The 27,664-nt window shown below is 39.5% G+C and overlaps 1 protein-coding gene across 3 annotated transcripts in view; it reads right to left on the bottom strand.

Annotated features, from left to right (window-relative positions):
* Nucleotides 1-3,544: 3,544 nt before the first annotated feature.
* The window catches only part of LOC143884692 (OVARIAN TUMOR DOMAIN-containing deubiquitinating enzyme 11-like), a 30,137-nt gene continuing 6,017 nt past the window's right edge, over nt 3,545-27,664 (bottom strand). For all 3 annotated transcript variants that reach the window (XM_077388408.1, XM_077388407.1, XM_077388406.1), the window contains exons 3-10: nt 26,708-26,781; nt 22,926-22,980; nt 22,717-22,791; nt 20,249-20,322; nt 20,046-20,094; nt 13,078-13,162; nt 3,899-3,955; nt 3,545-3,803 (exon numbers count right to left, since the gene is read on the bottom strand). In XM_077388408.1, coding sequence (XP_077244523.1) covers nt 3,760-3,803; nt 3,899-3,955; nt 13,078-13,162; nt 20,046-20,094; nt 20,249-20,322; nt 22,717-22,791; nt 22,926-22,980; nt 26,708-26,781 — 513 coding nt within the window. In that variant the 3' untranslated portion in view covers nt 3,545-3,759. The remainder of the gene's footprint in view (nt 3,804-3,898; nt 3,956-13,077; nt 13,163-20,045; nt 20,095-20,248; nt 20,323-22,716; nt 22,792-22,925; nt 22,981-26,707; nt 26,782-27,664) is intronic.

Raw genomic sequence — 27,664 nt, 5'->3', positions numbered from 1 at the left:
GGAGTAAAACTCATGGCATTCTACAAGATCAACGGTCCTGATTTCACATTCATGCTTCCCTATGCACCCCACCCCATTGTGGGACCCAATACTTGCCTTTACTATTGATTATGAAATTGATTTTCTTTTATTCTCTCCTTAGTCGCTGTAATAATATTCCCTGCCTATAAGCTATACATATATTGATTAGTGTATAGTCTATATACCATTGAATTGCTGTACGATTGTGTCTATCTCACCCTTCAATCAATTAGGTCCTCTCTTTGATGGGTCATAGAGTAAAACTCTCACCGATCAGTGCAATAATGGGGTTATTCACATCGAGATCAATGAGCATGTGCCCGGTTTGGATGGTTGAGATGGGATATACAATGGGTTTTGGTGTAAATGGAAAAAACTAGAAACCCTAACGGGCACAAATATGAAGAACTTAGCATTTAATGGGCAACATTCAAACTTGAAGGAAATTTGTGACCAAGAAAACCAAAACCAACCAAGCCAGCCAACCAACCTTAAAGCACAAGTATCATGGTCTAACAAAGAGTTTTGGTGTGGAAAGGGTTGTGATAGAGGGTGTTAAGTGTGGTCTAAGTTGCAGTTAGTCATGTTTGGTGGATGAATTAAACCTCTACAAAGTGGGGCTGAAAATCTCATGATGAGAAGACAATCTTTTCTTGGTTTAGGTCAGCTATGGTTAGAGAGTATTAAAATTTTCATGTGCTTGAAAGACACCGGAATTAAAGCCTAAAATTTTGCAATGGAACATGACTGATTTCGTGACCTTGGCTTATTCTCAAGATCGTTGATTTCTATACAAGTCAAAAGATATAATACGATGTGTTGATTAAGATAAGACTATGAGGATGGTGAGGATCCCGATTACTTTGATATGATGAAGTTTACTACTAACATAGATTTGGGTTGCGTGCATATGACAAAGACTGTTGAGAATTTGATTTTAAAACATAATATCAAGTTATCAACAATTCAACACTCATGTTGATTTCATCTTATTATTATATATTACTGTTATTAATACTATAATAGGGTACTGGTGTCCTCAGGACAAGAAATGGCTTTCCGCGAAATTGCCGTGACATTTTCTCATTATTATTATTATTATTATTATCATTCGAGAAAAGTGAAGCTACACATACGTGTAGCTAACTTAGCTACACCGACAGCTTAAAATACAGTGGGCCCCACATTGTTTGGGTGATGCAAACCAGTCATTTGATGGGCTCTCACATAGATAGGGTGTGACTAGACCTGGCAAAAAGTGACCCGGACCCGTGGGTCCACCCGGCCCGCACGTAAATTTACGGGTCCGGGTCACCTGTTGGTGACCCGTTAGAAATTGACTCGCGGGTCCACCCGGCCCGTCAAAAGTGGGCCGGGTCGGGTGGACCCGCGGGTGCCCGTAAAAAAGTGCAAAAGACGGTTTTTTTTATTTTTTCCGTAGTTTTCTCGATAATTGTCATATTTTATATGTAATTTTTTTACTTTTGACCTTTTTACGGTCATTTTTCATTTCAAACTTAGAAATTCTGAGAATATTTCAAAAATCCGTAATGATTACTTCTCTTTATTCTTTTGTTGCTAGCAACCTTTGCCCCAGACCGTACTTCACCCAATCTTTGCAGCAAAGGAGGGGCTACAAGCCAAAAAATAGCCCAGGAGAAGGTGGCTAGCAAATCCCTAAATAAAAAAAAAAACTCTTAAAAAATACGTCAAAAATCCGGGTGACCCGCGGGTCGACCCGGCCCGTACGGGCCGGGTGCGGGTCCAATGTCAATGACCCGTAGAATTTTCCGGGTCACTTTGACCCGGACCCGTACGGGCCGGGTCAAATCCGGCCCGGCCCACCCGTTTGCCAGGTCTAGGTGTGACCAAAAAATCAGCTCCATAGGATCATCCCAACCCTACGATTTGTGAAGGCACAAATGGACGTGTAAAAACCTTCACAAATCTGTCCATTTTACCTCCATAGTTTGAAGGGTTGGGATCATCCAATGGAGCTGATTTTTTTAGCACACCCTATAAATATGAGGGCCTATCAAATGAATGGTTCGGATCACCCAAACAATGTGCGCCCACTGTATTTTAAGCCGTCGGTGTAGCTAAGTTGGCTACACGTATGTGTAGCTTCACTTAACTCTTATTATTATTATTATTAGAGGGATACTAATCTCAGAGGAGCACAGGATCAAAAGCTTTGATTACCATGCAAATGGTTGCAAGCAGCCTAGATTCGATTGATAGAGATCGTCCTCCCATAATTACTGAAAGTTTTCTAGGGGGATTCCCAAATTCAGGAAAATCACATTTCTCACATGCTTCCTCTTAATTAAGAGTACACTTTCTATTTGGGTGACTATTTTGTCATGAACTTTTGATAATGTCAAAAGAATGTGTTTAAAAATTTAATACTCATCTTAAGTTCAAAATAAAACTTATGTAAATCTTTATTCAAAAATTAACATTAAATCTGCATTAATAAAACATTCAAAGTTATAAATTTCTAAAAAATGTAATTCTAATTAGCTGCTAACTCCTCTTTACTATTTGTAACCCCTAACTTACATTAACACTTCCTCCCTTTCTAATATCTCTTTGTATACAGTACTTGTTAGCTTCCAATGAGGCGAATCACATACTTCATGCTGGATTTCAATTACACTTTGTATATGCTTTATCTTTATTTGAAATTTTTCATTTTTTTCTCTGTTCTAGATTCACCGCCTCCCACATCGCTTCTCACACTTGATTCTCTCTTTGGCAACTATGGTTCTTCACTACTTCTTCTCATTAGAAAATATATGAGGTCAATTACAAAGTTTACCTAATGTGGTGCATTGTAAAAAAAATTCTTAATATATTAAGAACTTCTATAAACATCAACACAGTGTTGTGAACCTAGTGAGCAAGATACTTCAATGCAAGATAGTTCATCTCTCAATCTGAAGAAAGAGGAAGTAGAGAGTTTACAGGCCGGATAAAACAAAAAAATAAATAAATAAAATCGCTGAATTTTCATCCTGCCATATGTAGATAGATAGCCATATAGATACCCTCCTTTTTTTTGAAATATCAGCACCCAGTGTTCTTGTGGGAAAATAAAAGTAGAGAAATTATTTAGTATCAGGCCCTATTCTTCCAATGGAAAACAAGGGCAGGCAAACTTAAAAAATGTGAGGTGTTCAACAATCCAAACTATTCATTTAGTTGGTCCACACTGAAGAGAGGCAATGCCCCAAAAATCATCTCAATTGAAAGGTCCTAGCCCTAGAGCTTGAGTTTTGTAAAATAGCTAAAAAGGTAAGAAGGAAATGAAATCAAAATTCTCCACAAATAGGAAGGTTAGGGTAATCTGATTGTTGAGATTTTCGACATGGAGGCCATCTATTGTAGGGCATAGCAGATAAATGACTTGGATGACCAAACCAATGTAACCTAGTTTTTTAAGGAATCAGTATTTTCTCTACTTTCCTGCTCAAACAGTTCAAATTCAGAGAAAAGGTAATTCAACGGTTACTGGGTAAAATCAAGAAAATGAAAAACTATATTCAAAGATGGAATGTAAAAATTACATGGGTTTCAATTTTATGCAAATTTACTACGAGAATCTGTACAGAAATATAGCAAGTCTCCTGTGTCGATCCAAATAAAGATCGTTAAATAGTATCTAAGTGATTTTATACAGACTGAAGGAATGGTAACTGAATGAACCTCCACATAAAGATCGTTAACTAGTATCCTCTAGAAAAGCCAATGCTTCTTTGTGGGTACTCGAGTAGGAACGTCTGCAAATACAAAAGCAACACTAGTCATATCTTTGCCCCAACAATATACATACACATGCATGAAAATGACAAATGACCATCAAAGAGTTTATTACATCCGATCTCGTACAAGGAGTTGTAATGTACTTCACTCCAAAAGCTCAGCCAAAGCTCTGCAACATATGAGACATGTAAGCTAAATGGGCCAGTTTAGAATATATGAACAAAGCATAATAGATAGAGAAAACTGTGTTCACTGACAATATCTGTTCAAAAAAACTCTTGAAGTCCACCATTAAAAAAAAAAAAACCTCCTTGAGTCAATCATTGACTCCCCCGACTCGACTCAGTTTTGGCCCTATACCAAGTCAATTGAAAGCCCAGTAGAAAACTAGATGGCATGACGATGGAAGCGTAGCTTAGACCCAAGGTTTTAAATTTCGGTCAACACCAAAACCACATTCCGAAACCGAAATTCCCGAGACGTACCAAATTTCGGTCAAAATTTCGGCGAAATTTAAAATAAAATATTAATTTTTTATTCCTTCACGATTTCGGTGGCCGAAATTACCGAAACTTTGGGCCCAAAACGACATTTCGAGCGCCCATTACCGAATTCCGGCTGCAGTTTTGGGATTTCGGCTAAAATTTTGGTTTTGGATAGGACCGAAATTTAAAACCTTGCTTAGACCAACCTTTGTTTCATACACCGACAAGAGGATCAGGCTCCACCTCTGCCACCTAGTCCTTCCATGAGCCTAGTTTTAAAACTCCCTCGTGTCATCGTGGACTCCCCTGCGTCGACTCCCTTTTACCTTGGCCGTGTTCCTCGCTTTTCCCTACAGAGTCAATAAAAACTCATTTGGCTCTCCTGAATTATGGCCGCGTCAATCGAGTACTCAGCAGCGTCAACCAAGTACTTAACCGAGCCATGCCGAGTCAACTAGGATTTTTTTCGGCCGCGTTCCGTGCTGCAGTCGTGTTTTTAAACACTGAGCCCAACTATCAAGTGACCTTGTCCAAGTCAAGCCCATTTTATGTGACAGGGACCCATTTACTTGTCATATCAGCTAAAATCACGATGCCTCAGGATGAAACAGTTGAAGCTTTCAATTTGTCACCGGAGACACAAGTATCAACTAAATCATGCGTGATGCAGCTGCGCCAATTTGGGTTTGAACAGGAAGTAAAAGGTGTTTCATTTTTCATCCGTTCTTTTGGATATTTTGTCTCTGTTGTGGTATTTTGAGCCTTGTCATCTTGGCAGCCCTCTAAAAGACCAATTACAGAGGGTTTTATGGGCTGACGGTATCAAAAAGTATGTTCATGCTTCTTTGTAATCAGCCTTGAGATAACCCTTACGAGTTACAGATTAAGATGCAGTGAACCACGCACAAGATATAAAAATAGTTAATAGAAACCTCCCAAAAGAACCCCATTTACTGATAACGGTGTGAATCATCTGCAACATATTGCAAAATTATGTGTGTAGGAAAGGTTATAAAAAACAGAGCTAACAGAAGCAGATACTTAATGTAGCATGTGTATGAGAGAAACAGAGATAGGAAGAAGAAAACAACAAAGATTGCATCAGAGATGCAGTGATATCTATGAAGAAAAGAGCAATGAGGTCATTGTGGGAGATGGAGGCAAGAGCTAAGGAAAGGAGGTGGCGATGGAAGAAGACTAGTTGACAGAAAAGATACAGTTGTTCAAGTTCAACATAAGATCTTGCTTAGAGATACGGAAATGATATCCACACTCCTCCCTTTCTTAAGCCGTTTCATGATTTGAAGTTGATAGCTTTATGTGAAATTGTAACTAACCTTGAATAGCTAACTAGAAAAACATAAAATAAAGAGACTGCTATTATCAAATATGGGAATGTGAACATCATCCCCACCCCACCCAACGCACAGATATCTGTGTGTGGGGAGAACTGATATCCATTCTCTCACTTCCTATTTATGATACTGCATCCCTTTCTCCTCCTGTCTTTTCTTCTTTCCTTTCTCATCCTTCCTCACCTCACACCCACATCTCTCACATAGGGAAGCGAAATCCACACTCGCTCCACATTTATGATAGTTGCAGCCCATAATTATTTGTTCTCTTTTTCATATTTTTTTTGACATAGGGTATCCCCACCCCCATTTTAAGGCAGGACTAATCCCTATGGATGCACGTAATCACACGTGTATCGGGTAACTCCGAGGGGACTCGAACTCACGTCTATGGGGAGCAAACCCACAATGCTAGCCGACATGCCAACCCCGTACGGGTTCTCTTTTTCTTTTTTAAATGTCCACAAAGCCCTCATCCAATTGTCTTCTCTTGTATCTCATTTCTTTCTGTTCTTCTCCCATCCTTCCTCAGCTCCCATTCCCCTCTCAAAAGCCTCTCCTATTCATCACAAAACTGCTGCCACCATCGCGAGGAAGGTGGAGTTCATAGCTTTCAAAAATGCAACAACTTTCTCCTTCCACAAACCCCTCAACAACATTTGCAAATCTCGTCCATCCAAACCCTTAATCCCACTTCACTCTCCTCTCGCAACTTCACTGTTACTGTCTCTAGTAATAGGAAAAGGTCAAGTGCAATTTCACCATTTTGACAGGGTAATTCCCAGGCCCAATTCCACATTGTCACCATGTCCAAACCCTCGAAAAACATATTACTGTGGGCACTCACAAATTTGTGAGGCAGCAACCTTCTTTCTCATAATCTCCCATAGTATTACAGTGACCCCTTCTCTCTCGTATTTCCTTACCCTCCTGTAGTTGGAAGTCTCTCATAAAAATAAAAAAGCCATTTATTTCTTCTTGACAACGCAAAAGGAGCCAATAAAAAAGAAAATGTTTTAATAAAAGTGTTGTATATATGCCTCAAAATTCAGCACTTGCGAGTCCAAAAAATACCGAAATGGATATTCATTTTGTTTATGTAATAATAACATGTCAGCTTATCAAGGCTCCGGCACATTTTTCATGTTCATCGTGTTGAAAGAGACTAGTTACATGTTTCTTGAGTATAATGTGTCGTTTTATATGGTGCGTCCATATTTTAAGCTTATGGGTATTATTGTCATTATGTAATATTTCTTTTAAGTTAATAAAATAAGGCATGCCCCACGAAGGGAACATACCCTCATTCCCATAAAAACCTTTTTTTCTTCTACAACTTCTCCTTACGATCAGCAAGGTTCTATTTCTACATGGTATCAGAGCGGGACTAGCCACTTATTCCTAGATCCGACTCCTTCACCTCTTCAAACCACAACAAGCAGTGAAAGAGGAGCCATTTAGAAGGGACAAGGACCAGAACCCTTTGTAGAACTCACCCTATCAGTGGTACAACATATCTCATCCCATATTTGAAACAAGTGCTGAGCAGTGGGTCAAAATCATCTTCAAGGTATTTTTTATTCAACTTTGTAGCATTCTTTCTTTCCTGTTGTGTCCTTTAGGACCAAAAAACAAAGACGATGAATGGTGGTGGTCGTGAGAGTAGTGGCTTGTACCTTCTAGACCGAGTTGGATACGTCCACAACTCTCCATTCTACGTTAGTCAATAAAAAAGATCAAGTGATACTATGGCACTCAGATCTCTGTTCTTTCATTTTTTATTTTTTGATAATTTGTTTCCTTCATTGATGATTTCTCCAGATCTAATTGAATTTATCTTATGAAAAATAGAGATGAGGTTTTCAACAACTTTAAAATCTTTCATAAGATGATTCAAAATCATTTTGAACAAATATTATGATTATGCTCTGATAATGGTGGTAAGTATACCTCTCATGACCTTCAGAATTGTCTAGTGGAGAATGATATTGAATTTCACAGTTCATGTCCCTAAAACCCACAAAAAAATGAAGATGGGGAGAGGAAAAATCGCTATATCCTTGAAGTCACAATGTCTTTACTTCTAAGAACGAACATTCCAAAATCTTATTGGCATGAGGCTGTTTTGATTGCATCATATCTGATAAATCGTATGCATTCCTGTGTGCTCGATAGGAAATCTCCATTCCAAGCTATCAAGCCTAGTGCTCTGTTGTTATCTATCTACCCCAGAGTGTTTGGATGTATTTGTTTTGTTCACATTCATGGTCGAAGTAGAGACAAGTTAGGGACTCAAGCTATCAAATGTATCCTTTTAGGTTATTTGCATTCTTAAAAGGACAATCAATATTACTCTCCTGGGACAAGGAAAAGGTATGTATCCATGAATGTCACCTTCATGAGGAATTTCCTAGTTTTCACCTCTTGGAAAAACCTTTCAAACACAAACTCCAGAGAAGAACATTCCCCTTCATGTACTTCTTGAGTTTAATAGCGCTCTACCTTTACCGATTGATGTGCTCTCCAGGGATGGTGCAAAATCAATCCAGGAGAATACTCGGCGAAAGAAGGGAGCTAAACCGGCTACCACCATCTCAGGAGACTCACTAATCAGTAGCCTTGGATTCAGGTAATGTTCCTCTTAGTAAATACATGTTCCCCTTCATGTACTTCTTGAGTTTTATCACCGGATTTACATATTGCCTTATGCAAGGTTAAGCGTTGTTGTAATTCTCTTTTTTATTTCTAACTTTGTTTACTATGAGTCTTTCTCTCTCTTACAAAGCTTGCCCATCTTCAATTACCTTTGTCTTTCTACCTAACAAAGATTTTAATGTCTTAGATCATCAATAGTGGAAAGAAAAAATGCTTGAAGAAGTGCAAGCGCTAGAGAAGAATCAAACTTGGGAACTGGATGAGTTACAAAAAGGCAAACATGTGGTTGGATGTAAGTGGGTGTAACAGTCAAGAACAAACAAAATGAGACGATAGATCAGTACAAATCCCCTCTTAGTAAAACAAAAGAGTTCACTCAACTCTATGGATCAACTACCAAGAGATCTTCTCTCTGATTTCCAAACATATTTCCGTAAGAGTATCTCTATCATGGCTGCCAATAAAGATTGGACCCTTTATCAGCTTGACATTAAAAATGACCTCTTCATCAGCCTGATGTTAAAACTTCTTCCCTATAGGAGACCTTCTGGAAGAAGTCTGCACAAATCTATTATCAATATTTCATCCTAAGGAGGGGAACCACAAGGTGTGTAAGATGAAGAAAGTGCTCTATTTACTGAAACAGTCATCTCAGGTGTGATTTGACAGATTTATTTCATCTTGTGCATATCACTTCATTTTCATTAAACGGGGTAGTAGGAACCCCAAAATTCTAGTCATGTACATGGATGTCATAGTTCTAACAGGTGATGATGCTAAGACTATTCAAGATCTAAAGGATTTTCTTGGATGTGTCTTTGACATAAAAGACTTGGGTTCCATCTGTTAACTTACCAACTTCTTCAAAAGCTTAAGCTGTTGGAGAAAGGCATTATTTATCTTTTATACTTTAACACTCCCCCACACGTGTGGCCCACTTGGCAAACACGTGCCACATGTGTCCCACTTTGGGCCGACCATCGCATGTGGATTTTTGCTATCCGGGAGGTTTGAACTCGAGACCTTTGGCTCTGATAACATGTTAGAACTGGAGTTAGGGTTAGAAAGAGAAGAAGAAGAGGAGTGAAGGATGGAGAGTCTCCACTGGTAAAAACCTTGGAAACCATGCCCATAGTCTTAGCATCCCAACAGTCAAACTCCTTCTTCATCAATGCCAATTCCGAGGCCTTTCCAATTCTGATGATCTTACGAAGCCTCTCTAGCCCCCTAAATTGATAGATTCATCAAGCATGAAACAGTACAATATCTGATGTCGCAAGTAACAGCAAGATCCAAACCCCTGAACATGCAGCGGCCATGAATAGCCGCAAGGACTATCTTGCGGCACCGCTGAATCGCCGAGAACACATCTTGCATCATCTCTTTCATGCCGACATTGTAGGATTACTCGGCGAGGGCGGTGATGCCAGAACAGAAGTCAAGCCCGTTGTTGAAAAGTACCACAGCATGCACGGAGGGGTCTTGGTCCATTGAGGCAAAGGCTCTAGGGAATTCCATGAAAAACTCAGGGCTGGGGCGGTCAATGATAAAGCAGACGACGGCTTGTTCTCGTTCAACTTTTAGGGTTTGAAACTCCATCTCCGTAAAAGGAGAGAACCCGCACGCACAATTTGTGGGCACAACAGTAAGGTTGCTCCATTATGACACGGTGGTCACAGGTTCGAGTCACGGAAACATATCACCCTCTCTTCTATCTATTTCTCCATCTTATTATTAGCCTGGCGAAGCTAATTGCTCGTTCCAGAGCCTGTTATGTTATCAATAATTGCGGAGATTCGCTTTCTTTCGATGAGAGAGGCGAAATTCTTCTCTCTAAAACAAGCTTGACTTGACTCAACAGTGACGTATGAGTAGTAAGGGGAACATGAATCAGATTGGTTCACCGGAGTGAGCAAGCAAACCCTCCCCATTTCTTTGAAATGCACCTTGAGAGAGATTTCGACGTGGGAGAAATGGAGAGAGCCGAACCCCTATTCTTCTTCTTCGGCGGCTCCGGGGTTTGATAATAATAGGGCGGAGAGAAGGGTGTTAATACGTGTATTATAGATTCTTCTCGGCGAACCAATGCTCTTTCTATTATTCAACTGCAGAGAGGTTGTTTTCGTGACTCGAACCCATGACCACTATGTCACAATGGAGCAACCTTACCGTTGTGCCCCCAAACTGTGTGCGCAGGTTTCTCTCTTTTTATAAAGATGGAGTTTCAAACCCTAAAAGTTGAACAAGAACAAGTCGTTGTCTGCCTTATCATTAACCGCCTCAGCCTTGAGTTTTTCATGAAAGAGCCTTTGCCTCACTGGACAAAGACCCCTCCGTGCACGCTGTGGTACTTTTCAACAATGGACTTGACTTCTGTTCTGTCATCACCGCCCTCGCCGAGGATGCCGGCATGAAAGAGATGATGCAAGATGCATTCTTAGCGATTCAGCGGTGCCGCAAGATAGTCTTTGCAGCTATTCAAGGCCGCTGCAGGTTCGATGTTTGGATCTTGCTGTCGCTTGTGACATCAGATATTGTACTGTTGATGCTAGCTTCATGCTTGATGAATCTATCGATTTAGGGGGGGCTAGAGAGGCTCCGTGAGATCATCAAAATTGGAAAGGCCTCGGAATTGGCATTGGTGAAGGAGTTTGACTGTTGGGATGCTAAGAATATGGGCCTGGTTTCCAAGGTTTTTACTAGAGTGGAGCTCTCCATCCCTCACTCCTCTTCTTCCTCTCTTTCTAACCCTAACTCCATTTCTAACACTCTTAAACACTTCTTAGGGATTGAGCTAGCTAGATCAAAGAGAAGCACAAAGTATGCTCTTGAGTTATTGAAAGAAATAGGTATAGTTGGGGCAAAATTTGCAGAATGCCCTATGGAACCAAGTCATAGATTGAAGAATCAATAGGGGGAGTTACAAAGCTAGGAGACTACACGAGATTAGTTGGGTAACTAATTTAACATACCATCACCTGCCCAGACAATGCCTATACTGTGAGTATGGTTAGCTTATATATGCACTCACAACGGTTTACACATTTGAAAGAGGATATTGAGATATCTTAAGGGAGAGTCTGGCAAAAAGGTGTTCTATATGCCAAGAGGGGACACATGACCGTAGAAGGTATGCAGATTAGGCAGGCTCATAAATGAAAACCGAATCTATGAATGAAACAGAGCTGTCAAGGTTCTTTCTCTTGTATGTGCTCCTTCATTTATGCACTCTCAAGCATGCCTCTTATGATAATGTGTCATTCAGTGATAATAAGTGTCATCCAGATTGTATCCAATAGTGTATTCCATTTAACAAGCTAAACATATTGAAATGAGTTGCTATTTCATCACAAAATTTTACAATTCAAATAGTTGTGCTTTCCATTGTTTCCTTGCCACTTCATGTTGCAGGGCCATTCATCAAGTTCATTATTCAAGAGCGATCCACCAATCATTCACCAAGTACAGCTTGGTTAGGTGATTGATGTTCTTTATCATTTATTGTAAGCCCCCAATGACCTTTCTGTTTTTTTTCCTAAAGTCTTGTAGTTCCTTGTATTTTGAGGATTTATGTAAATTGTATGGTTTTTCTATTTTGGCAACAATAACAATTTATGCCAGTCTCTTGAGCCAACACTAAGGGCGGCCCAGTGCACGAGGCTCCCGCCATTCGGGGTTTGGGGAGGGCTAGATGTACGCAGCCTTACCCCTGCTTTGCAGAGAGGCTGTTTCCGTGACTCGAACCCGTGACCACCAGGTCACAATGGAGCAACCTTACCGTTGAGCCAACACTACTACATCAAAATTTTGTTATTTAAGCTATGTCAACAAAGAAATTAAATAATGTCGGGTTGATATGCTTCTCTAGCACTACTAGATCATAATTTAGAATTAAAGCAGTTATCTGTTTGGCTCATTTTCCATTTTCTCTTAATCAAACTTACTCAGGGTCAAAGTTAAGATTTTAGTGCTTTTCAACAAAAGGAATATAAAGTTTTGTAAGCCATGACTACGAACATCTGTTGAAAACAATCAAAATAAATAAAAGAATCAGAAAATTACAGACAGAGAAAAGCCAAAAGGTAAAATTTTATGAAATAAATACACTGAAAGATGGAACAAGACAACAGTTAGTGTTATGGTTTCCGTTAGCTCACAGTGAAATTACAACCGGGAAAGAAATCAATGAGTCATGTAAAGATCTTGAAGGGGAACCACAGTAAAGCATGGGAATGGATGGTAATTTGGATTTTGGACTTACCCAACAAGTTGTAAACATGTGTTTTTAGGGATTTGCTAGCGTCCATCGCAGAAGGCATTTCAAGGATGTTCTGTTGCAGGTCAGAGCAGCCATCTCGTGAATGAGGAGAAAATCTGCTGAAGTGAAAAGTGAGCCTGAGTGGCTGCTCTGACATGCAACAGACCATCCGCGAAATGCCTTCTGCAATGGATGCTAGCAAATTCCTTTTTTAAATAGTAAGTATAATATATTAAAGGGGCCAAAGGCCCAAATAAAGGTACATATGGATATCAGAACAATACAGAGAAGGGAAAATCAAGGAGGAAGGAAATCAACAACTTGTAAACATGTCTCCAGTGAATATGACTTAAAGTAAATTTAAAATTGCTAAACCAAGTGTCAAACAGCTTTATGCATAAGAAAGAACTGTGCAAAAAGTCAATCATTCAATTAATAATTTTTATATATCAATTATTCTGTTAAAAAAATTCTCATTTGACAACATAAACGATATGTCAGTGTCTCAAGCTGGAATATTTGTCAATATCTCCATTACCTCTTGACGGGTTCTGGTCCGTGGGAACAATTTCAATGAAGCAAGTATCTCTAAATGATGTAAGAAGACAAATTTTGGCTCCAAACTGTGAGAAATGTGAATGGCAGTTAGAAACAAAAGGAAACATTAATCAACGATAAATTGGAAATGAAAAAGATAAAATAACAGAAAAAAAATGAGCATCATAATGCTAAAAATGCACATCATAATAGTGAGATGAGATAGATAACAGACTGCATATCATAATGCTAAAAACGGATCCATGAAAATATGTTCCCAATCAGCATGTTACCCATGCAGCAAAGAGCTAAAGCATTAAATAATTTTAGCCTAGCCAAAGATAGAGAAATTTTATGTTATCTCTAGCCAATGAGAAATCAGTAGTTCACCACTAACATAACTGATCTGATGCAGCCTTACCAGAAGAAATTAAACAGAAAATAGGAAATAAATAACTAGAATAAGGCTTTACCTATTCGTGAAGCAGGAAGAATCGAAATACATAAGTAGAATAGAGCTTTACTCGTTCGTGAAGCAGGAAGAATCAAACAGGAGTAAATTCAACTTCAGAAGAACTGAAAATTTGTCCTATAGCACCCGGTAAACTTCATTTATACAAGCTATATAATGGACAACTCTCCTAATCCTTGCTAAACCATAACTTAAGATTTCAAATGTCGGTTTCGGTATGGACTTAAGTCCCCACAGACGTGGAAGTCTATGGAAGTCCACAGAAATCCTGTAAAGATCATAGAAGTTTATGAAAGTCTATGAAAACGATAGAAATCTATGATGAAACTTCAAGAAATGCTAGAATAAGCACAAATAGCCACCTAGAAACTATCACATAAGTGTGTGATGGTCCATAATGGTTTAGCAAGATCAAAAAAATCTAGTGACGTTTATTATCAAGCGTGTCTGAAATAGTAAGGTTTATTCTAAACATACATATTTCAAATGTGTTGAAAGTTGATAATTGTGCAATTTCTTTTACTTTTCAACTTATTCATCTTATTAATGGAATGACATTAATATTTCCTGGATATATGGGGTTTCTTCGATACGTGGGTGCATCACAAGGAATCAAAATTGGGTCTTCGATCCCACGAAAGTTGACACATGTTGGCCAGAATCAATAGATGTCGGTGGAACATTAAAATCATGCCTGTGAAAACTTACCAATGTCTCCAAAAGCTTAAGCTGTTGGAGAAAGGCCGTATTTAATATTTTATACTTTAACACTCCCCCTCACGTGTGGCCCACTTGGAAAACACGTGGCACACGTGGCCCCACTTCTTGGGTTGACCATTGCATGTGAATTTTTTTTTATAACAAGGAGGTTTGAACTCGAGACCTTTAGCTCTAATACCATGTGGAAACTTACCAATGTCTCCAAAAGCTTAAGTTGTTGGACAAAGGCAGTATTTAATCTTTTATACTTTAACAATGCCCAAACTATACTGACTTTTTCCAATCATAACTCAAATCTACTTGTTAAACTCTTGATATAATTCGTGGAGTAGGTAGAAGTAGAAGAAAAGAGAGGAAGAAGGCAAAGAAAAGTGGGGAGAAAGAAACTGTGTGGGGTTGACCCCCACAAAAGTATTGTACGTATAATATTTCACTTAAATTATTTACAAGGAACGCCATTATGGCCATCAAGTTATGGGCACTATTAAACTAATATAAAAAAATAAAAATAAAAATAAAAAACTTGCTCTAACGTCTACGTAAGTATAAAGGATCCGTGAGTGGGCTAATGAACCCTATATCACTGAAGTTTTTCAACTCCACCACAAGGTAGTGCATTGATATATCATTCCCATCTTAGAACAGATAGAACAGATACTTCCAAATTGGCTGCGTGCAAGAGCTTTTGTAAATATGTTCGCTAATTGATCTTTAGATCTCACATATTGAGTAGATACAAACAAAGGTTTTAAATTTCGGTTTTGGTTTCAGTTTCAATTGTCAGGAAAACAGAAACATTTGGGTTTCAGTTTGAAATTTTGATATAAATCCTGTAAAATCACGAAAACGTATGCAAACATATACAAGTGATAGAATTTTTAGATGGAACTTCAGGAAATGCTAGAATAAGAACAAGTATGCACTTAAACACCATCACATAAGCAAGTAAACTATCCAGAATGGTTTAACAACATCGAACACCCAGTGGCATGTGTTGTCGTGCATGTCTGTTAATCAAGTGCATGCCAATGTTACCTGGAAGTCTTGAACTGTTCTACAGGGTCGTGCTGCAGCAACATTTGGTTTGAAAACCAATTTTGTAGAATGTTCCATAAAGCAGGAACAGAAGTTTGGTGAGTTGCAGCTTGAACAGTGAGGTCACTGCGGAGTCTCTTGCCAAAAACCAAGGGACCCCAAGTGTCCAAATGTTTCCTAACATTTACTTTTCAGACAGAAAGGAAAGCCACATCTGCCGTTTAAGACAGAAAACTTTAAAACAAAAAATGGGTGTTTGAAAAGGTCTTTTCACCTTGGAAAGCCTTGTGCAACCAAATAAAGGAAATTGGCAAAAACTTGAAAAGGTTTTCCTTTCTACCAGTTTCCACCACTTCCCTGCCAACCAAACATGATGAGAAAAAAACAATCATGGTACGACATAGACCCACTACTACATGTATGATGATTGGGTTCATTACTATTGTTGATCTCAGCTTCCAGACACCTGCTTCAGTGGGGGATTTGCACAAAACCTGAGCAACTTGTATTTCGGGCAGTTTTGCAGTGTTGTTTGAGCTGAGGTTGTTGTTTGCATCTAGTACCAGCAGTAACTAGTTTCTATAGTTGATTTTGGCCTCTTGGAGCAGCAAGTAGGTGAGATTGATCCGGAGACAAGTGCAGCCCAGCCACCCACCATATTTAAGTATTCTTGCAGCAAACACAAGCATCCAGATCTTCCTGGCAGCATAGTGCAAGCAGATATGCTACCGAAGCGAGCCACTATGGGTGATTCTGACCAGCAGATACACATTCGCCAATGTTACGAGGCAGTAAGCCTTTAATCAGGCCAGATGGACGAACACTAAGCTCAATTAGGGGCTGTGATGGGGGTTTTGATTGATAGAGTCAATCGGTTTGACCACTCAGCGTCAGACTCTATCTCCACCACAATAGGACTTTCATCAGTATGACAAGGATGATGTGTATGATGAGCAGATTCACGTGAGGCGCAGGAGACCAGCTCCCTCTCAATATAGATTGCTCGTGCCAGCCACCTGAGAGTCCACTAGCTCGTAGAGATACATGGCAGGATTCTGGATTAAAGCTAGAGATTCTAGAGTTCACGGGTGGATTAGAGCCAGAGGACTACCTTGATTATGAGGCTACAGTTGATGAGACACTTGAGTACAACGAAGTCCCAGAGGATAAGATCGTTTCTCTTGTTGCCACGAGACGGAGGAGCCAAGCATTGGCTTGGTGGCAAGTAGATGAACCTTTATCTCTACTTGGGGTGAGATGAAGAGAGAGATGCGAAGGAGTTTATTCCCTTCAACTTCCATAGGTACTATATCATTGTCTCCATAAGCCGGTGCAGGGGACCCAGTGAGTGGTTCAGCACACAGAGGATTTCCATCACCTAGTTGCCTTGAATAGCCTACGAGAGACACGAGATCGGTCATTGGCTCGCTACACTAGTGGTTTGAAACAGTCGATTCAGGGTGCCACGATTGAACATACCATACGGGACGTATCAGAAACCTTTAGCAAGGCTCGTGCTATTTAAGAGGCCCAACAGAGAGGGCTGACAGCTGTTTCCAGCACTGCAATATTCAGAAGCAGGATCGAGTTCCAGCTATCACACCTCCAACGCCTGTTGCTCCCACTCCTACCACAATGGCACATAGACCTCTTACAAGGTCATAGACAATTGGATAAATGCCACATAAGCATCAGACAAAAAAGACATTCGTCTAGTGAGTTAAGTGTCAGGGAATGGGGCAGTACTCCAATGAATGTCCAAAGGCTCGACAGCAACTATTCAATCAGGATGATACAGAGAAGCCGGGTCCTCAAGAGGAGCCATCAAATGAGAAAACCGTTAAGTAGATTTCTATTAACAACATTGTTGGTGAGTGTCACCTTGGCAAGAGAATATGTCAGACTCCCAGGCATGGTTTTAAATTTCGGGCAAAATCCGAAATTTCGGATTTCGGTCAAGGCCGAAACCGAAATGTACAAAAACTGAAATTTCCGAAATTTACCAAATTTCGGCCAGATTTGCGGTAATTTCAGCCCAAAAAATGAAATTTCGTATTTGTTTACCGAATTTCGGCCGAAATTTTGGTTTCGGCTGAGTCCGAAACCAAAACCGGAATTTAAAACCATGCTCCCAGGTCAGATGAGGCTGAGATGAGGCGTAGCATCTTCATACCCAGATGCGCCATTGGCGACAGAGTATGCATCTTAGTTATTGATGGCAGCAACAGCACTAATGCTATCTTAGACGAAGCCCTCAAGAAGCTTGGCTTGACACGAGGAGCCTCGCCCTGAGTTGTACCCACTAGTTTGGCTGAATCAGCATGATGATCTATCGGTGACAGGGCAATCCTTAGTGGCATTTACATTGGAGGACAAATACAGTGATTCAACATTGTATCGATGGACGCATGCCAGGTCCTACTGAGCAGGCCACAGCAGTTTGGCGGAGAGGTACTTTATGATGGGAGGAATAACATGTATACCTTCCATATTGGCCAACATAAGATAGTCCTATTGCCTTGGAGAGGGGAAGGAAGTGCATCCATATCAAAATCAAAGGTCGCCCGTCTCGCTAAAGCCAAGCTAGAAAAAACAGGTGCAAGAACCTTTTCCCACCTATTCCATGCCTATGGGTTTGGCAACGGTATACGCCGACTTGTATAAGGGACCCCTACCACAATTTACAACGGATTTTGTAGATGCAAAATCCATCAAGCAAGGAGTTATTGAGGAGTATTGGGTGGAAGAATAACATTGTCAAAAGAAGTATTTTTGTGAGCCTAAGGATGAACACTTGAAGGCCTAGATGTGTCACAAGGTGATCAAGCACCAGAAAGAATCAAATGGCTACATAAGGTTCGACTGAGGACAATGACGCATGTTTGGTTCATCCATGGAACCCTGTACTTCTATGCGAGAGCTTTACCTTTGATCCAGGCACCGCCGGTCATGTCTGATGGCCGCTCAACCAATGGAGCATATTGTCACATGAAGAACAGGAGTCTTCCTACAACTTTGAGTTGTAGAGAGCATTCGGACTGAAGGAGGATATAGTTGCAATGAGGCATTAGTAGTGGTTTTATTTGTAATTTTCTCTTGTACTAGGGGTGTATGTGTTTTCTTTTAATAGAAGGACATTGATGTATCTGAGAGATGTAATAAGGCATCATGTAATGTGAGTAGTCTAGGAATGGGCACCATATAAATAGCCTCTCTTTTTTTAATTTTGGAGGGATGTGCATGACGCAGTTGGATCTAGAAGCATTCGACAACAATCTTGAAAATCAGACAGATCTCAAAAAAATTCCTCTTTTTTTATTTTTTGTAGGAAAGGATAAATCTTGATCTACGCCACGAGTGAGGGGACGCATGGGCTTTATCAATCGCCGAATTGAAATGATGACATTCTTGCATTCAACAAAAAAGGGCGGCCCAGCGCACGAGGCTCCCGCCATTGCGGGGTCTGGGGAGGGCTAGATGTACGCAGCCTTACCCCTGCAAAGCAGAGAGGCTGTTTCCGTGACTCGAACCCGTGACCACCAGGTCACAATGGAGCAACCTTACTGTTGCGCCAAGGCTCACCCTCTTCTTGCATTCAACAAGAAAGTGATAAATGGAAGATATGGAATAAAGATTAGAACACTAATCTCCAAATCCCAAAATCACAAGAGAAAATGTAAAAGATAAAGAGAAGAGTCTATCTCAAATTTCTCTCCAAAGAGAATCTTTCCAAAAATTTCAATTCCAAAACTTCTACAAATGAAAGGGAAAGATGCCTTATATAGGCAGCCCCAAATACAACATTAAATTCTTAGACTACGCCTAATGGAACATAAGACTACTAAAGTCATCACTTAATGGCCTAATTACAAGAAGATAGACTAATACAGTGCACGGATATAAGGCTGATGCGCCGTGAAAAAAATACTGCATCAGTGCATTAGCTTTAGGAGAGAGAAATCAACTTGTAAAAGGAGCTTTGGAGGTTGTTTGAAGGGAATTCCTGCTCAAGAAGGCCTTCCACTTCATCTACGTCTCAGCTGTGAGGTTTAAACTGAGCTAAATTTTCTTTTGCTGCTACATTTCATTGGCATTCAATAAATAGTCAGTTCATTTATGTTCTTGCGCATGATTTTGTGTTTTTCCAGCATTTTCGGCACATTATCTGCTCATCTTCTGCAATTTGTAGCAACATGCTTCTTTAGGACTGTTTTTTAGTAAATATTTTCAATCCATTCATTGTTCTTGGCAGAATCTAAGAACTAAAATTGCATTTCTCGATTAGATCCTCAAATATCTACATCAGAGGAGCCCCATCAGTGACTTTCTCAACTAGAAGTGCTATGAGTGAAATGCAATTGAGAAAAAGGTTAGGCTTAGGTTTCTAATACAATGTTCACTTTATTGAAGACAGCTATGGAACTAATATTTTTTTGTTACTTTTGTTAGGAGTATCTCCATAGTCTATCCTCAACTTATGCATTCGTAATTATTAAACATCATAGTTATTTTTGTTGCTCATAACCATTTGAATTCGTTAACTTCATCTGAATATGTAAATCTGCAAATTAGAAAGAAGCCTAGCTACATCCCATCAAAACATGGAGCACCATATTGATTAGATTTCCAATACCCCTCTACAGAGAAATAACGAGAGGCGTAAATAAAAAAATCATGCCAAAACATGTTACTAGAAGGTTATAACTGCAGTAATGCAATTCGCAAGGGAATTGTAGTTGTACCCGATCTGCAGCTGCTTGTAGGGTTATGTGGTCTCCCCACTCTCCTGACCTAGACATATAACAATACAAAAACAACAAATGGATAATCAAGAGGTCGCCAAAAATATTATGGGGTTATGATAACAATATAAGTAAATAAAGATATGATACCTTTTATTTTTATTGCATGAAAGAAAATCAATGTGAAAATCAAAATATTATACCTCTTCATTTTCTTCAGATAAGTTTTGTACTTCATTGGAACATAGCCCCCATACGATTTTTTGCCATGTTTAAGCTGAAAAGGTAACAGAATAAGCCATGAGATGGTAACCGATCATAAGTCTAACATGAATGTAACCTCCCTTTTAGCAGCAATATATTCTGGTAAAAAAAATCAAAATAACTTCACGCTAAAATTCCATCAAGGTTTCAAAACATGGCAATCATGAAGAGTAGCTGATGTTGCCAAAGATGTGGCCAACAAAATAATGTTACAATAACACATGTGATTATTTCAGTACAATGCATACACAAGCATCAAATGGAGCCTCTTCATTAAGGGCAGTCTTGTAATTATGCAACTTATTTCTCTAGATATGGATGGAATTAAAGAAGTACAATACATGAATCATAATACAATTTCAAGCCCCATAAATTGTGTGGCTTCCCCCGTCTCTCTTCCCACGAAAATTCTCCTCTCCCTGTAACCTTGTATGATTAGTTACATAATATCAAAACTAGGGGAGAAAGGATTCAAAGTACTGATCTTCCGTTCCCCAAGAACAAGGCAATCGAAGATTCAAGCAAGAGATTAACCTTTGATTCTTCGCTTATGTTCTTTCTTCTTCTTATATCATGCCTTCTCCACTCGGAGTTGTATAGCAAGGATCTTATCATTGAGACACTAAAACACCCCAAAATATCCATCTTAATCAATTCGGAACCCTACTCTTATTCCTTTCTCATTCAAAACCCTAATCTTACCATCCAATCCTGTCAAAAATAATAACACCTATTTCCTCCATTCAAAAACATAAAACTAAAATCTCATCTCTCGAAAACCCAAACCCCTAATCAAATTTCGCATCACTCGAACATCCAAAACTCTAATTCCAATCTCTCAAAAATCCAATCTCTAATTCCCCCATTCGAAATCTATTAATCAAATCTCCATTTGAAATCCCCAAAACCCTAGTTCTTACATCTTAAAACCCCAAATGCTTTTCCTCCCATACAACCATTCAAACCCTAATTTCTTCCCTTAGAACACTTACAAGCTGCTAAGAGAATCATGAGGTATCCCAAAGGAACCTTTATTCTTGGCTTGTTATATGGACTGGTTTAAAACGAAGGAGTAAATTCGATTATATTCTCAAACGCCAACTGGGCAGGATATCTTGATACTAGAAGGTGAGTTACAGGTTACTAAGTGGTACTAAATTATCGTATGGTTTCATGGGTTAGTAAGAAGCATACACGCTTGCAAGATCTAGTGCAGAGTATAGAGCCATGCTTATACAACGCCAGAAATGATTTGGTTAAAGCAACTACTTCAGAAGATTCATATGCCCCCCCAAGAGGACAAGCAAAACAGTAATATGATGACCAACGTGCAATTAAGATATCATAAAATCTGGTCTTTCACGCTAGAATGATTACATAGAAATTGACTGTCAATTTGTTATAGAAAGAGTAGAAAGTGATGAGATAGTTCACTCATTTTTCATGTAAAGACAAGGTAACAAAGATCTTCACTAAAGGTCCTCCGAGTGATCATCATTCCTATTTATCGGACAAGCTGATCACGTTCAAAGACAGCACATCTTGAGGGGTGTTAGCACAACTTGAGGGGGTGTTAGAAATAACATACAAGCAACTACTTTAGTATGGTGTATACACAAGCACTAAATGTATCTCTCTCTCTCTCTCTCTCTCTCTCTCTCTCTCTCTCTCTCTCTCTCTCTCTCTCTCTCTCTCTCTCTCTCTCTCTAATAAACTTGTAGGATTCTCTACAAATAAAAGACATGAAAAGATGAAAAACTGAAACTAACAAAAGAAAATGAAAATCGCCCCCCCCCACCCCCCACCGAAATATAAAGATGCTAGGCGCTCAGTTTTGTCAAACATCAAATCACTAAATGATGATGAAATTCAGGCTCTGATATAGTATAAAGCCAATATTTGAAAGATCTTTTAACTGATATCATTCCTTCCTAACTAATATTGAATCAAATTTGAAACTCCTTAAAGTGGCCACACTACTATCCAATCAAATTTTGGACTGAACCATCAGTGAAGCACATAAATTCAAATGTGACAGGAACAGCCATTGTTCAGAACTATGATATACTGCCTGCGTGGTTGCAGCAGTTACAGGACTAAACATTAACAAGATGCCCCTTAGCTTCATTTTGAAGTGATTTTGGCTCAAAGGTTTTGTCAATGATTTTCAATGCGGAAGACATCACATCAGACACCAGATCAGACCATGAAATACAAGAGTGGGAAGGTACTCCAAACTCCAAGGGTATTAAAAGTTCAACAATTGGTAAAAAACAGAGCTAAACTATTAGCCTGATTAACTTTGGTTCTGGATCTATGTTGGCACTGTTTTGTATCTTCAGCAAATATGAGGATTATATTTAAAATAAGAGCGAATAAAATAGAGAATGCATAAGGAGAAACATACCTGCTTCACAACCTGCTTCCTCACATGCTTGTGATAGTCAGGGTTACGGAACAGCTGATCCGCTAAAGCTCGAAACTGCTCATAAATTATTAGAATACGGTTTGAAGCTATGAGATACATAAGAGCAGTTGTATTACCCCTTCAAGATATCAGCATTCCAACCATAACAAATTGCGAAAATCCAAAATATAAAACTTTATCCAACGAACCTGGCAATTTCCATCCCCTTCAACTCGCAATTCAGCTAAGCCGTATGTGATCAATCTGATTAAAACCAAGAGTGGAACTTAATGGAGAATAATCAAAGAAAAGAATGTGCGCGCAGATAGTGACATGATTTGATGTGTTCATGAAGATTGCAAGCCAAAACACATTCAAATATCCTCCCTCTATACACGAGTTTGGTTGAGAAGTTTTCCACCATTAAGATTTCATATTGATTCTAATTCGTGTATCTTGATGAGATGCTACTTTGCCAGTGGTTTCTGAATGGAGGGTTTCCTTATGTGAGTCAGGATTACCTTATGTGACTAATTTATATGCTTTAGACCTATTAAATAGTTTGTGAATTCTGTTGATGACTTAGGGACTATAAATGGGATGTCCTTTGACATAATCGATTGTGCCTTTCAAGATAATAGACGGGTTGTTTTGATGAGTTTCAAGTGATCCATCATGGATGCCATGAGTGATAGCTCAGATTCCATCTCAGTGAGGTTTGATGGATCTAACTATTCCCTGTGGTTTCCGGATATTTGTTGAAGCAAAAGGAGTGACACGAATGTTAAATGGACCTGATTCAAAACCCTCGTCTAAGATAGAGATGATCCAGCAAAGGATGAAAAGTACACGACTAATCCCATGGATCTTGAACCCCATCAACCCTTTATTGCCCTGAATCTCAGCCCTTATCAAGCATTTAAAGAGATGTGAGACTACTGGCAAAAGATACATCAGCAGGTCAACAAGGTGAGATTGTTTAGGACACCCCAAACAATCTCACGAGGCAGTAAAAACATACAGCCCTATTACTACAGATTTATAGGCCTTTGCGAAAATATGATCCAATATCATCAATCAAGGACAGCTTCCGCACTTAATGTCAGCTACGTCCAAATTTCTTGAGGATGAGACTGGATCTGCACACAGGCCACTACTGATGTGAGAAATCCTTCCACTAAAGATAAGGTATTTGCCCAGCATTAGAAGGGAAAGCAAAGTAAACATGACCTAAGCAAAGTTCAATGGCATGAGTTTAAGGAATTTAGACACTTAGAATTGACTTGTAAGAAATTAACAACTTTCCTATTGTTGCCGAGTGCTTTCAATGACCTGAGGCCCGTGGAGGTGGCAGACAGTAGGGATAGCAAGATACCCCTCAGGGAGGAAGTACTCGTGTTTCTCCTCAAGGAGGTGGAGGTGGAGCTCAATGGGCCTATCAGGTTACTAGACCTAATATGGGCACCACTCAGACAGCGCATGCGACTCATCCATCTACTAATGATATTCAAAGATGGCCAAGAAAACCGTTGTAGCAACTATTCCTAGAGCCATTTCAATATAACTCTCTACTATTGGTTTTTCAAGTAACTTTGATCCTTCATTAGCTCCCACTCGTCCATTATGGCGTTTACAATCTAGTGCCTCTAATGACATGACTGGAGTGCACAAGAACCTTTCAATTACTCATAGGCACAAGGGTCACTGGAAAATTCACTTACGTATCTTCGGCTTTTGTTTAGTCTCCCTTTCTGTTTCACCTATATTATTTCTTAACAGTGTTTAATTTGTTCCCATTTTGTCTACAAATCCACTTTTAGTGGGGCATTTTGTTGAGAATTATTGTTCTATCACATTTTTTTCTAATGGTTGTGGTATACTACGCACGAAGGTGATGGGAATAGAGATAAGCAGGGATGATATTATTTTCTTGAATTTGATAAGTTTTTTTATTTTTACCGTTCTCAATAGATTTTCAGTTAGGGTATAGATTATGGCCTCTGTAGCATAGATGCTTAGGTCATCCACATGGAGACAGGCTAAAATTTATGTTGCATTCTAGTTTAGTTACAAATAGAGTTTGATGTTTCTCGAGTATCTTTTCTCTATACTTATGATTTTTTTTTTTTCATTTAGCAAAACTGGTTAAATTATCTTTTCCAAAGTCGTCAGTTTACCACAACACCCTTTGCACTAGGGGTGGACAAGGTTCGGGTCCAACCCAAGGAACCGAACCGAACCGAACACTTTGGTTCGGTTCGGTTCCGGGATCCTGGAACCGTGGCAATTCGGTTCGGTTCTGGGCTTGGGCTTGGGCTACCGAGAACCGAGTGGGATCATTCCACCCCCCCCCCCCCCCCCCTCAACGTTTTGCTTTGCCTTTTAATCGTAAGTTCCTAACGTTTTTGGTTGCCTTTTAAAAATGAATAAAATACCAATCGGAATGTGGAAACCCTAGTTTTCTACTTTTCCCCTACTCTCGCCACTCTCGCCGTCGTCTCCGACTCACCAACCTCGCAAGCTCCTCTTCTCGGCTCTCGTCGGTACTCTCTCTCTCTCTCTCTCTCTCTCTCTCTCTCTATTGGTTTTTTTTTTTTGATTTCATGTTTTCTCTATGTTTTTCTGATTTCATCATTTAATTTTTTTTTGCTTGATCGAACATCTATTGAATTGAGAGCATAGTAGCTGGAACCTTCTGAAGTAAGGGTGGGTAAACCCAGAACCGAACCGATCAAGTTCGGGTCTGGTTCCAATTCCAGGGAACCGATAGCAAGTGGTCCGGTTCTGGGTATACCACAGAACCGAACTGAACCATGTCCACCTCTACTTTGCACTAGCACATAGTGATGTAAGCGAAGCTGAACCAATTTGAACTCTTCAGGGGCTATTGTAATTTCATTATGTTTATAAATGAATTTTCTAGATATACATAGATATTGGTACTACATAAAAAATATGAAGTGCAAATGTATCCCGTACTTTCCTTCAGATGGTGAAAACCCAGTTCAGTCAGTCATTAAGATCCTATGACCTGATTTAGAGGGATAGAACCTCCTCAATGAATTTCAGCAATTGCTACAAGAGCAGAGGCATCTTATCCAAGGTTGCCAGACCGGGAATCGAAAGTGGGAATCGAAGGCTCCCAGGGAAGAATCCTACTCAAGGTTGCCAGAGCGGGAATCGAATGGGAATCAAAGCGGGAATCGAAGGCTCCCAGGGAAGAATCCTGCTTCCTTGATCTTATCCCATAAGAGCTTCCCTCAAAATCATCAATAGAATGGTGTTATGGTGTTCCTAAAAGGAAGAATGGGTGTATCATACATTATATTCGGACTCCTCTTATTGAGTCTCATGCACCATATTTTATTCGGGGTGAAACAACTCCTACAACTACTCATCTGATAAATTGTCAATTTCCTGACTGCACTTTATTTCATGTGTCAAGCAGTGTTTGATTTGTCCTCCTACTAGCGAAAGGGATAAGCTTCCTCGCCATGTAACTATGTGTGTTTTATAGTACGCTATAAAAATAGACAAGAGGTCATTGTTGCTCTGGGTAGTTAATTATGGGTAGTTAATATTTCATTGATAAATTATGGATAGTTAATATTCTATTGATAAATATGTCAGGTATCAAAAGGTGTGAATTCATTGCAATGAGAACCTATGGTAACCGACAGTTGGTTGATAAGATTTAATAATAGCTTGCAATTTCATTTCATGTTATTCTGAAGCAAAAAGAAGAAGCATAAGAGATCCGTAGCAAAAAAAAAAGCAAATAAAACCAGCTCTTCAAGAGTTCAAGAAGTTAAGTGCTTCTAAAGGACAAGGAGGGAATAGCTCCAAATTGTAACAAAGATAAAGACCTACTCTGTATGAAATAGGATAAAGAAAAATCATGGCAAACAACCAACTCGTCTAGCAAAATTGTAACACAAAGTACACCAAAAAACACGTACACATTTCAAATAAGAGAAGCTTGTGTCACAACCTTTCTGAGAGTCGTTCGTGATCAAAGGTTGCATCATTCACATCAGGAATTTGGCCATTAACTCGCGGAGTGTGCTGCCAATCCAATAAAGCAATGAGCACAATGTATCAGTGAGCTAGTACTTACACAAATTATGTTAACAAAACAAATAACATGAGGCTTTGTTGTAAACAACATGACAGCCCGAAGCACACGGCATACATAATTGCCGTGCCACGCTTCGATATATTAAAGAGTGAAAAAGAATCCCAACAATTTAAACACCATAAAGCGGCAAAACTTAGGAAGCAAATGCGAAAAATAATCTTTCAATGAAAAGCAAGTTACAATATCGTAAGGAAAAGGTCAAATTTGTGGTATAGAATAGAGCTATGGATTCGAATAGCCACCGGAAGCTCCAAGAGAAGTGTGGAAAAATAATGGATGGAGGAGCAATTGTAGAGATACTTTGTTGAAGCCACTTGGAAGTTGAAACATCCTTCTGCTGCTTAGTTTCTCCCAGTGTTTTCTGCTTCCCTAGTGTTGTACTCTTTTGTTTGGATGCCGGTGAAGAAACTTACCAGGATGCCGTTGCTGTGCTCTCAAGGCTGGGATTAATTACTTCCCGGTACAAGAGCTTACGAACTTCCTGCAATTTTCTGGATTTCAGAAGTGAACCTTCGAAGAGTTTTGGCCTGGAGAATTTTCTATTTCTAGAAATTCTGGGTACCGGATTCTCTGTGCTCAATTAAAGGAAAGAGATTGTAATCTTTTACAACCCTGATCACACCATTTTGGTATCAGAGCAAGTAGATCTTGGAAAGGGATCATAGGTTCCGGCCTATCCTCATGAGAGGATTCGGCTGCATAGAGGAAGTGCTACACTAAGTGAGCAGTGACTCAATCAGCAGACAGAGTGCTCAACTGGTGGAGGAGATACAGGGAATGAAAATATATGGAACAAGGATGGAATCACTA

This window comes from Tasmannia lanceolata, unplaced genomic scaffold, assembly GCF_043159265.1.
Source record: "Tasmannia lanceolata isolate RefF3 unplaced genomic scaffold, GAP_Taslan_0.1 ptg000008l, whole genome shotgun sequence".
Classification (NCBI taxonomy): domain Eukaryota; kingdom Viridiplantae; phylum Streptophyta; class Magnoliopsida; order Canellales; family Winteraceae; genus Tasmannia; species Tasmannia lanceolata.
This window is presented reverse-complemented; position numbering and strand designations above follow the sequence as displayed.